We start from the raw sequence: 12,475 nt of genomic DNA, 5'->3' as shown, positions 1-12,475 counted from the left end.
TCTTCATTGTTTTGTGAACATTCGGCATAGTAAAAGTTGATGATGTTATCTGAACATTTATCCTGACAAGTTAAATGTAGAGAGGATCAAAACTAAGAAGCTGATGGAATGCTAAAACATGTCATGTATACACTTAAAAGGAAAAGTCTAATTTCTGGTTTGCACTCATTGGAGTGTTGCACTTCATCTGAGAGTAGTTTTGAAAGATTTGCAATTGATATTGCTGGGCCTAAGATTTTGTTGGAGGTGGTTCTTTATAGAATATAAATGCTTTGGTTAGTAAAGAGTGTTGAGACCAAACAGTTACCGGTGTTTCTTCTCCTGATGTCTTGACTCAGGTGGAGTGTTGTAGTGGGCAACAAGTCAGCAAAACAAAACTATCTTTTTTTTTTTTTTTTCTCTGAAGATGAGGAAAAGAAAGAGTTTGTGTAAAGGAAAACTGAGAGCATCCTGAGAGGATAACATGTTGACTGTTGATGCAAAGTAAACTCACTTCATCATATTTGATGAGATTGTTGTCCTAGTTTTGTTTTCATTTCTGTCTGGAAATGTTCTTGAAGAGGTTTAACTTTCTCAAATTCGTAAGATACTTCAGCCTCAGTCTTTCTTTCTGTCTTGTTTGTGAGTCTTTTGGCAAGAACTTTATATCACAGCTTGTTTGTAGCTTTCAGTATGCATGGGGGCCATTCAAGTAGTTTCCATTTCCCAGTGAGGTACGTTCTTAGAAGAACTTTTCCAATTCACTTAACCTGCATTTATTACTTCTTTTAATTGCTTGGTGTGATACTTTCTTGCATTTGCCATTTTAATGTCCTTTCCTGTTGGTAAATGGAGAGCCCCAAAGGACGTGTGCGTGCAGTTGCCGAATTCAGCTTATGTAGCCTGACAGATGTGTTGGAAAAAGCAGACTGTATGTGTGTGTGCTGCTTGTCACAGGTGCCATCCCAGCTAGGAGAATGTTCTGCTAATGCTGCAGCAAAATGAAATGAGAATAAATCAAGGAAAGAAAAATCATAGAGATATATACACATATACAAATATATATATATAAAAACATAAAGCTTGGCCTTAAAATTTAACATCACTTTTTCCAGAAGTTGTAGAGAAAATTGACATGTGATGCATGTATCATTGGGCTCAACCAAGGTTCTCAAGTTGCACAGTGCAAGCAGTAAAGAACGGGCAGGAGAAATTCTTTAAATGATTTTGCCTTTTGTTTCTCTGGATATTAACAGTGGCCCACTGGCCCACTTTTAAGTCTCATGCCATTTCTTTTCTTTTTCTTCTTTTTTTTGTGAGCATTTTGTGAAACCTGGAGTCATGTAGGTAGGTAGGGAGTAGGTAAGAATCTTAATTTCATTATAAAATTTAAATATATGTAGCTAGTCTTTGAGATTGTAAAGAAAAATCTTTATTACAGTGTGAAAGGATTCTTCTAAAAGTCAAGGTAGGCAAAGCCTGGACGTTTTATCTCATTTAACTTACGTGGGACCTTTTTTATTCAGCTTTGCTTTGGATAACCAGTGAATTTTAATTGTTTTTAGAACTTGGTTTGAGTCTAATGCCCTTAGGGGTGCACAGAACTGGACTACTTCTCTGGCACACTTAAATGAGAAGGAGGGTCATTTTTGGAGCTCAGAATGGTTTGTGACAAAGAAGAAGCAGGACTTGCTTCATGCAGCTTACCAGTGTAAACCAAGCTGTCGTGCCTTACGGTGCTACATTTAGATTCTGTATTTAAGCTCTGTCAAGGAGGGCTAAGCTATATAGCAAACTGTTCTTCACACTGCTATGAAACCTTAACATCCAAAAATTCATGTCCTTTCCACTTCTAGTCTCCCCTGGACCTCCGTATTGCTGAAGTCCATTCGATAGCCTTGCAGCCCGAATTAGCTTTTAATTGTTCCTTTAAAAGTGTTTATTCTGGATGTGCTGTGCTGCTTCTGACTGCAGCTGGGCTGGTGATATCAACGGCTGAGTTAACTCCACTGCTCCCCTTGCTTTGCAGGACTCCTCAGTGGGCAGACGTCTCCATCCAACACCAAGCTAGAGAAGCTGGATCCACATCAAGTGCTGCAGCTGTGTCTCCGGTACCAGGACCATCTTCACCAGTGTGCAGAGGCTGTTGCCTTTGACCAGAATGCTTTGGTGAAGCGCATCAAAGAGGTACTGCCCGCTTTGCACCTACTTTGGGAGGGAGGGCCTGGGCCTCTGCATGTCTCTAGTCCCTAGCGAGCTGTGAGTGCCAGTCAGTGCTTGGTGTGAGTGATCTGTAGTTGCTTGGGGCATCTGCCTCAGAGAAAACACTCTGGAGAAAGTCATTGTCTGTGCATTTCAAATGAAGTCCCCTGACTACCTTATTTTGGATTTTCAAATGGTGCATTTATTGGTTATGCTCTGTGATTCTTGGCTGCAAACATTTTATGTTCCTCTATTATTGCAAGTAATTGTTTAAGAAGTAAAGGATCAGGATTTTTCAAAGTATTGTTCCTTACTTAAATCTCCATGCTTAGCATTTTATTAGGCCGCATGGATAAGCTCTAAGGAAAGGGGTGCCTAGCATGACTGTGATTGCGGGTAACATTTCTTTCTTTCTTCAATGGATTTGTAGAGCCACATCTTCGTTTTCAAAGTCTCTCTTCTCTGTTCAGTATGGCTGTTAAAGATCTTCCTGTACTGCAGTTCTTGTCATTAAATGATCTCTTGAAAATCACTGATCTGCTTAACTATTCAATGATACTATTGGGAATGAAATTAATTCCTTGTGTGAGCATCCTGTAATTGAATTGCCCATCTCACTGTGTGTAGCAACTGATGTTGGAAGCAGAATGGCTGACCATTTTTTAAGGTTAAGACGGACTGTCATGAGTGGAGATGCTCTTTGAGAGTGGCTTCTCACATGTTCACAAAACTGGTAAATGTTATAGATGTCAGAAGTCTCTGAGACCAAAATACCACTCAGTGTCAACAGGTAAAACTTTGAACAGGTGGTTAATTTTTATTCGTGTACAATAAACAATGACCTTGATTCTTTATTGCTATATTGGCTTAGAGTTAAGAAGTCCCACATGACAAATGGATAATAAATTTGATTCATGGGCTGTTTTGAGAAGCTGCTATCATCATGAAGTTTTAAGTCCAGAATAACGTGGGAGCCATTAAAAAGGCCTTTTTCCTTTGCTGTATCATGATCTGTGGCCAGCTGTTACACAAGATGTAAGAATATTTGCAGATGTTGGTAACTCAGATCACACAATCTCAGAAATGGGATTTAATTGCCAGCCTAATGACAGTGTACAACATTAATCCAGCAGACTGTAATTCTTTTGGCTATTAGAGAGTGACTGTCAGCATGATTCAAAGCCGTGGTAGGCTCCACCAGTGCAATCTGCATTACTTGGATTTACCTTCTACAGAGAAGTTATGGACTGCCTTTTAAATTACCAATGATATTTCTTTCTTACAGTATATAACGCTTCTGATGATATGTGATACTGATTTTGTTACTGCATTCTTTGTCACAGAGTGCTGGAGAAATGAGTGAATCTAACTTGGGAAACTGACAAGTCATGTTTTTGGTTTGCTGGCTTTTTCCTGGGATTTTTTATGGTCGTGACACTTAAGTAACTTCAGATGCTTTGAATCCCACTGCCAGATCTGATGGTTTTTTGCTGTTAGATAACCTAATAATTTTTAAATGTTTTTCTTGCATTGGCTGTTCTGTATGTGTGTTCTGAAGGAGCCGGGTGGGACCCACTCCACTTAAATCATTCTTTCCAAATTGTTTGTACTCTCTTTAGTGCATTAAATTGAACCAGTGCTGACAGTTGCTGACAACAAAGGGTGCAGCTGAACTAGAGCAGGGTATATCTCTTGTTACAAGTGTAGATGTAGGAAATTTGTGTGTGACCACTTGTCAGCAATGATTTCGCTATGCAATATAGACAAATCTTTGACCATTGGTAGGGAGTAAAAATGAAAGAGAATAAAAGCATTGTGAACAGTGTAATGCGTGCATGAACTATAGAGTAAATATATTCTCTTATATTCTCTCTTTAGTAGTCATTATTTCCCTTTTTTTCTCTGTAACAGGGAAAGTGTTGAATTGTTTTTTTCCTCTTATAATAGACTTTTCTGGAGAATTATACTCTTAACTTCACTACAAAATAATGAGCTTTAGTCCCTGATTCCTGCCATTTGTCTGTGGTCCGTTCACTTCAGACTTCAACCGTTTTTATTCAGTGTGCTGCAGTCATACAAGCTGCAGCTTGATTTTAGTTTTCCCTCAACAAAATGTCTCAGGGTAAGTATCTTGTGCTTCTTATGTGTCTGGAAAAAAGTTTCCCAATTTCTGGCAAAACTCTTAAGTACTGTTGTAAATTTATTGGCCCTTGATAATTCATAATTGACTGCAGTGGTTTGTAAATGAGCACACAATCTAAATTATAATGGTTTTTAATTGAAAAGAGAATAATCTAAGGAGAACAGAAATCTCACATGCCAGTTGTTACTGCAGATCTAAGCTGACCCATTGGTGTATTTCTTTGCTTTGGGGACCAAAACAGTCTAGTGTTGCTCTACATCTCATTTCCTGGATTTCTGCAAACTGGCTGGCTAGAGCTCTGAAACATAGAACCTGTGTGCTTTCCAGGTTGTTCTTTTTCAAATGATATCTACTCAAGCATTTCCCTGGGGAAAGAATTGAAGACATGATTGAAAGCAATTGATTCAACTGCTCATCTGCCCATCTTAAGCAGTTAACCATTAAGTACTGGTGCCCAAACTGTCTGGTTTCAGAACGGTTTGAATGTATCACGATGGGCTTTGTCTTTATTCAGAAGTGAAAAAAAAGTGTTTGCATCTTAAGATAAAATAACCAGTATGCATTAAATATAAAGTTTCGTATTAAGTTTTGGCAACTGCCTCACCTCTGTTGCAATACTGCATTCATTCCAAGAGCATTGAAATATTTAGAATTCCTTCTAATTTTTTCCCTGTAGCAGTTTGAAGAAAAACAGAACAGCAGATTTTGACTTACACATATGTTAATTCAGGGTTGTGGCATCTGATAAAATTTGCCAATTCTGGGAAAAAAAGTTTTTTTCTGGGCAGCATATCTGTATTTCGTAGGTATTTTGTAGGATGGATGTCCTTGGCTTGTCAGATTGATTGCTGCATTATTGACTTCCGAGGCAGACTCTTCAGGTAGGACTGGAAATGGAATCTTATTTGTCTGCTGGTGGTATGTTGAACTTGTGTACTCAGCTTACGCAGAACATGATGATTCAGGCAAGAAGTCCCCACTTTAGTCAGGAGGTCCTGCTGCATCCCACTTCTGCCATGACAATGCTGTAGGTCTCTGTTAGAACTACTACAGAACTTGGAGCAACTCCAGCTACTTCTAGGCTTGAGATCAGTGGGTGCTTCCTTTACCAGGAGTCTGCTTCAGTTTTGTGATCTGTAGAATGGGAGACTTCTGCCAAGATCAGTTTGGAGGTGAATATTGACCAGCACTAAATGCTAGACGTGCCTGCAGGAGGAAAACAAGTGAAGCAAGGAGAATGATTACCTGTAGAGAGTATTTGATCTGGATGGCAGAGAGAGAATCTGGTAAGTCATTCGATAGGGAATAACAGGGAATGAGAAGCAAATAAGATAAGTAAATGCTGGGGAACAGCCTAATGTTCAGAAAGGCAACCTGATTTTGTATACTCAAAACTTTTTTGTTTCAGTGTCTTAAAGATGATTTTCTGTGCGCTAGTCGCTCAGCTTGTTACAGATGACATCTTTCAAAATATCATAAGCTGACTATCTGAAAGTTACTCGTCATATTTGAAAATTTAAGCTGAACTTCTTTCTGTGAAAGCAAAATGGAAACTAAAGGGCCATCTAAGTTCCTTTCAAAGATACTTTGAAATAAAAACACAATTGGCATTTATTATTAGACTTCTTATGCCCCCTTTGCCAATATACTGTTCAAAGTATCCTGCGTATCTTTAAAGGCAAATGTAGTTACATGATAAAGTGTGCATAAAATGTATTTGAAGTGGATTGCTAGGAGGGCTTTTACACTTTTCCCTAAGAGCAAATACTGATGTGCTGTATCTGTAGCTCTCCTGCTGTAGGAATCAGAGACTGGAGCTCTGCATGGCTGGGAACTAGGTTGAAGCAGTACAGTATGCCATTAACCACAGCAGCAACAGGACCTGGGATGCGTGTGTGCTGCATTCCCACATGGTTTGTTCCTCACACTTCTTAGCAGAAGTACCTTCTCTCAGCAGAAGGACATGAACCCTGCAGCGCTCCATCACAATTGATGAGTGTCCCTTAAGGGAATGGACTGAAATGTTGTGACAGGTTTGTGGGAGGTAGTTTTTGTTTGCTTTTTGTCCTTGCATTGGGCGCTGTTTCTTCAGCATTTTCCTGAGCACGAGACATTTTCTGTTACTGGCTGTAGTTATGATTTCCATGTAGATATCAACCGAGTTTCCAAAACCAAAGCCTGTTTTCAACAGATACGCTTTGAGAATGACACCTCACTAAAATGAATTACACCAACAAAACATGAATGACCTCAGCAAGTCCAAAGGTCCAGGACCTTTTCTTAAAGGTTTGTGTGCTGATACGACTCAGAACGTGAGTTACCTCTCAACCCATTTAAGACAGGGACTCAGAGGACTGAAAGCAAGTGAGTTAAATGAAGCCTGGCAGAAGTGAAAGTGGAGATGTTTACTCTTGACGGAACATGCAGTGGGGCTTTGGTTGATGACAAGTTGAATCTGAGTAGCCAAGAAGTCCAACTGTACTGTGGGGTGCATCAGGCCCAGCACTGCCAGCCAGGTGAGGGGAGGGATTGTCCCATTCTGCTCTGCTTGGTGCAGCCTCATCTTGAGCACTTAGTGCAGGTTTGGGTGCCACAACATTAAAAAGTAGATAAAGCTATTACAGTGCTTCTAAAGGAAAGCTGTGAAGATGGTGAAGGGCCTGAGGATAGGATGTATGAGGAGCAGCTGAGGTCCCTCGGTGTGCTCAGCCCAGAGCAGAGGAGCTGGGGGGAGGCCTGATGGCGGCTGCAGCTCCTCACAGGGAGCGGAGGGGCAGCGCTGAGCTCTGCTGTGTGACAGCGACAGGGCCCGAGGGAACGGCATGGAGCTGTCAGGGGAGGGCAGCTGGGGGTCAGGGACAGGGGCTGCTCCAAAGAGTGACTGTGCTCTGGAACAGGCTGCCCAGGGCAGTGGTCATGGCCTCAAGCTGCCTGAGTTCAAGGAGTATTTGGACAAAACTCTCAGATGTAAGATTTGGATTTTGGGTGGTCGTGCGTGGAGCCAGGAGTTGGACTGGGTCATCTTTGTGGGTCCTTTTCATCTCAGGATATTCTAGACTTCCCAGGTGATGCCTTGTTAATTTTCAAGCAGAATGAGCCTTTTGGTTCGCAGACTTAAGCAGTGACCAAAATCCAGGGAAAAAAGGCTAAGAGTTCCTTGGGATATAACGTTCTTGAAATGTGGACTTGGTTTAAGTTTCTTGTATTTTCAGGAGGGGATTAATGCCATGCTGCTGTGATTTTTATAAAAGCTGTTCTAGGGAATGCAGTGTTTTGTGAAGAAACCAGTACATTAAATATAATCTTTGGCATCCAGAAATTATGAGATTGAAGTCTGTGGCGGTCTATCAGGCTCTTTTTTTCTCCCTTCTCATTTGATGAAGTGTTATTTATAAACATTGGAATTTTAATGGAACAGACACCATCATGCAGAACTAACTGTGCAGCACTATTAAGATGGAAATCTTCATGCCCTTTAGCTAATCTTGCTTTTCTTTCTGCGGCCTAATGCACTTCTAGCTAGAATTCTCCAATGGTGTGATGATGTCCTAGCCAGCCAACAGCAAAATGGGAAATTCACTTTTGAAAAAGTTTGCAGTTGTTATTTCAATACACAGAACACACATCTTGCTGTGCATGCCGCAGCAGATGGCCAGTGCTGTGTTGTATGTGAACTTTATGACGTTGAAATGTGCTGTGTTAACATATACAGCTTCATTTGTTTCATAAAAACAGACCAGTCCCTCATTCCCACAATGTGTGTATGAAATCATTTCCATTATGTTCCTTTCTGTTGTGCTTTGCTTTCTTGTGGCTCCTTGGGAAAAGTTGTAAACTGAAATCCTTTCCACCTTGGTTAAGTTGAACTTAACCAAGCATCTTGCAGACACAAAGATTTGTGTTACTAAAGAAATGCAGTGCTCTAAGAGATTGGCAATGAAGTCTGATGTGCTAAGCCCCTTATTGATGCTTTCATCAGTATTAGTGCCTAGAGTTTAGGATTATAGAGTACCAAAAGGAGTAGAATGCAGTTTCTTCTCACACCTTGCTTAAACTAGAAAATTGGGTTTCTTATTCGAGTCTTATTTCTCCAGGTAGGAAAATAAACAAAAAACATTGCAGAGCTTCAGATAAGAAGAGGTATTGAAGTTCATTCCAGAGTTAGTCTTGGTACTGAACTTGTGTATGGAACAGATTTGTGAGAGGAAGAATGCAAATCTCAGCCTGGGGGTGTATCATGCAAGGTATTCTCATGAGACAATCTCATTTGGCAGCATGAAACAGCTATTTCAACAAAACAGAGTTCATAGTACAGCAGGAGGGATATAAGGATGCCTGGGGACTGGAGAACCTCTAGGAAGAAACTGGAAATGCTTTATTTGGCTGTGTAAAGTGAACACCAAAAATAGTACCATTTCTTTTTGTAATTAAGTTTGGATTTAACTTAGGCTGAAGATGCTTTACTCTCTCCCTGCTGGATTCTCATGGATACAGAAGGAGTCTCTTTGCAGACTGTTTTTAACAATTAATTCCTGTTTCAATGTGAATTGAAACTTTTAAGGTGTCAACTCTACCCCTGAGCGAGAACTATATGTTGTTTTTTTTTTGTTTTGTTTTTTGGAGTGTTAATTAATGAACAGTTCAGCAATTCTCATTATAGACAGGTTAGCCAGTAGCATCTTCAAATATTTGGAGTTGTACTGTTGACTGAAAGATGCTAGGTGGTAGGTTGGTGGAGCAGGTTTGACCTTGTGTTAACAGCCCTGCAGTTAGCATTCTGATCTGCAAAAATGACTTCATGTTGAAAATATTACAAAGCCTTAGTGCAGGTAATCTGTCCATCTTGCTTCATGTGAGGGGTAGGGTTTCCTTTGTGCCTGTTTGCCATTGGGGCATGAATGTTTCTGTATGAGAAGACTGTTAGCTATTATTTCAGCACTACTCTAGAGATAAGAAACACAGCAGTTATTAGTAATTAATTCTTGTAAGTGTTGTTCCTGATTGGATTTTTATCAACCTCTGCAAGCCTATTTAAAATACTGAATTATAGTATAGCAGAATATCCTGTAATCAAGTGTATGAACTATGTCAAATTGTGACATAGTAGACAAGAAATAAGATTTCTTTACCGAAAGATGCAGTAATCTATCTGAGGAGCAATTACTGGGACTAGCAAACCAAAAGATGAAGTCTCAGATCAGATGAATTTCAGCTGAAGAAGATACCCAGGTATTTGTACAGCAAATCAACATAGCTGCAGTATGTAGTAAGAAATTTTAGAGTAAGAATTTTAAGGTCAGAAAGGATTCTTGGGTTGTAACCTTTCCTTTTGTGTAACCCAGCCCATAAAATTGAATTTCTGATTATGCCCCAGCCAAGCTATGTGGAAACTGCAGACAATTTACTTATAATTTAAAAGTTTTCCTATTGTGTCAGTGTAAGTTTTCAGGTGCCTTCTCACTTTTGATTGATTTGTTCTAGGGATCAATCTGTAGACATGAACAGGGAAATAGAAATCTCACCCTTTCCTGAAACCTGAGGCTTAGTGCATTTAACATGGATGGGTTCGTGAAGGGCAGGTCCTGCTTAACCAATCTGATTTCCTTCTAAGATTGAGTGAACCACCTGGTGGATGAGGGAAAGGCTGTTGATGTAGTTTACTACACTCCAGCAAAGCCTTTGACACTGTCTCCTACAGTATCGTTCCCGAGAAACTGGCAGCCCACGGCTTGAACAGATACACTCTTTGGTGGGTAAAGAACTGGCTGGAGGGCCAGGTCTGGAGAGTGGTGGTGAATGGAGTTCAGTGCAGCTGAAGAACTGGTCATGAGTGGTGTTCTCCAAGGGTCAGTACTGGGATCTATCCTGTTTAATGTCTTTATTGATGACCTGGTTGAGGGCATTGAGTGCACAATAAGCTTGCAGATGACACCAACCTGGGAGGAAGTGTTGATCTGCCTGAGGATAGGAAGGCCATGCAGAGCAATCTAGATGGGCTGCATTGCTGGCCTGAGGCCACTGGGTTGAAGTTCAACAGGACTGCTGGGTCCTGCACTTTGCCCGCAATAACCCCAGCTAACTTCACCCTGGGCCGCGTTCACTGAACTTTTGTCTGAACTATTGATCCTTGGTGATGGTGTGCACTCTTTATCATGTTTTGAACAGTAGTCTATAGCCTCAGAAGAGCTTGTTATGAAAATGATTCACAGTGTCCAGCATTTCCTTGAGGCTTGTCTGAAGCTGAAGACTTAATGTGAAATGTTGTGATCTCTAGAAAAATTTTTGAACGTGAGCTTCATTGGTGGGAATGTATGATGGAGCCAGTCTTAAAGATGACTCTTTTGAGAATGAAGGAATAGATCTCCCCTTCCCATCATCACTGGGGTGTTATTGACTCATTTCATGTTCACCGTGAATATGAAAAAGCTGATGTAGAAGTTCAAAAACATCTTTCAAAAGTCTTTTGGATTATTGATGCCTAGTGCTGTTAAAGTTAATAGGTACTTGAGTGTTCCTGATGAGAAATTCATTTGGAGAACTGTGACAACTATATTTGGCAAGGGAAGAGCAAAAGCTTCATCTGTCATAAGCCCAGAAATCCGTGATTCTTGGCTGCTAGGCTTGTGCCTCTGCATATCTCACATTTTAGCCTATGTGCACGTATACCAGCCATCTGCAAAGCACATGGGAGGTAGGGCTGGGGAATATGCTGGCCTACTGCAAAATGTAGCGTGGTGCTTGAGCTCATCTTTTTCTGCCGATCCCTTGGCAAAAAGAAAAAGAAGAAGAAGAAAAAAGGAATAAAACAAAACAAAACCACTTTACAAGCTGCAGGAAATGGTTAAAACTCAGCTCTATTGCATTCTCTAATAACAGAATTGGGAGTTTTTCTTAGCATTTTCTAGAAGAGAATACTACTTTTCTGCTGGTGTATCTAATTAAATATGGCAAAGATTGGCATCCCCTTTTGGATAATTTTTAAGACTTTCCATAGTACATATGGAAAAGAGGAGCTACAGCTATTGGGTCCCGAGTGCGGAGCTGCAAATAATACCATTAGCTCAGGTGGCTTGAAAATGTAACCATGTCAACTGTTCTTTGATAGCACTTTTTCTTTCTGAAACGACAACAGTATTGGTTTTTGAGAAATGTCTCAGTAATGATACCAGTCATCTTTCAAACTGAAGCTTGTTCTTTATAGGAAAAACAGCTTGCTTCTTACTAATCATTCTGACATACTGAAAATACAGAACTGAGATTTATAATAAAATAAGACAATAATGGGAAATAACATTTGCAAGTACTTGTAACTTGTCATTTAATATACTATCTCTGGCTCGATGTAGCTATTTCTTGAGTGAGTAGTAAGACACCAGTGTGAAATGTGGAAAGTGAATGCTGTGTTTTGTCGAAGAATTATTAAGATGCCTGAAATAAAAGTTGTGCAAGTTATCACTTAAGCAACGAATCAGTCTGTAACAGATACAGATTTTTGTTTCCTCTAGGAACAGCTAATTAAATGCAGACTAGGATCTGGATCCATGCTAAGGATGCTGTAGAGCTCCTCAGTGCTGAGGCCTGCAGGGCTGGCTGAGCAGCCTGGACAAGAGGCAGGAGGCCCCTGATGGGACGTGGTGGGCTGGGGGTGGCTGCAGGGCTGTCCTCCTGCAGTACTGGCATCCCAGTGGACCTGCTGTCGGTGGATCTCAGGGCTGTACTGTGACTGTGGTGCTGAGCCCCCCCACATGACAAAGCACCGTGGGGTCTTTGAGGCACAACTGCAGTGCCCTTAACATGTCTACCACATTGTGTGTGTTCATATACAAGAAGCCCACAACAGTGCTCTCTCCTGCAAGCAAGTACCTCCCACCACTTGTTGCTGTAGATCCTCTCAGTCTCTCATTGGAGCAAGAGTTTGAGATCTTCTGGATGTTGTTGGTAAAAGGCAGCCCAGACCTCAGGTGGGAAGCTGTGCTTCGGAGCCAGGCTCTGCAGGCCATAACCTAAGTGTTTTCCAGCTGCAGATCGGAACACTCAAGATAATTGTTCAACCTCACCAAGTATCAGATGGTCTTTGTCTTGTGCCTGCATATGGCGCCACTCAGCTTCTTCTTTGCCCACCAGAATGCACAACTGTAGCAAAGCTGTTGG

At 40.8% G+C, this 12,475-nt stretch overlaps 1 protein-coding gene across 1 annotated transcript in view; it reads left to right on the top strand.

Moving 5' to 3' along the window:
* BORCS5 (BLOC-1 related complex subunit 5) overlaps nt 1-12,475 on the top strand; it is a gene marked incomplete at both ends in the record, with an annotated part of 55,438 nt that overhangs the window by 38,201 nt on the left and 4,762 nt on the right. The window contains one exon of the mRNA XM_079547754.1: nt 2,009-2,166. Within this exon, the coding sequence (XP_079403880.1) occupies nt 2,009-2,166 (158 nt within the window). The remainder of the gene's footprint in view (nt 1-2,008; nt 2,167-12,475) is intronic.

The sequence above is a fragment of the Tetrao urogallus genome (assembly GCF_951394365.1).
Source record: "Tetrao urogallus genome assembly, chromosome: 1".
Classification (NCBI taxonomy): Eukaryota; Metazoa; Chordata; class Aves; order Galliformes; family Phasianidae; genus Tetrao; species Tetrao urogallus.
The sequence above is the reverse complement of the archived record's forward strand: the minus strand, read 5'-3'. Positions and strand labels throughout refer to the sequence as shown.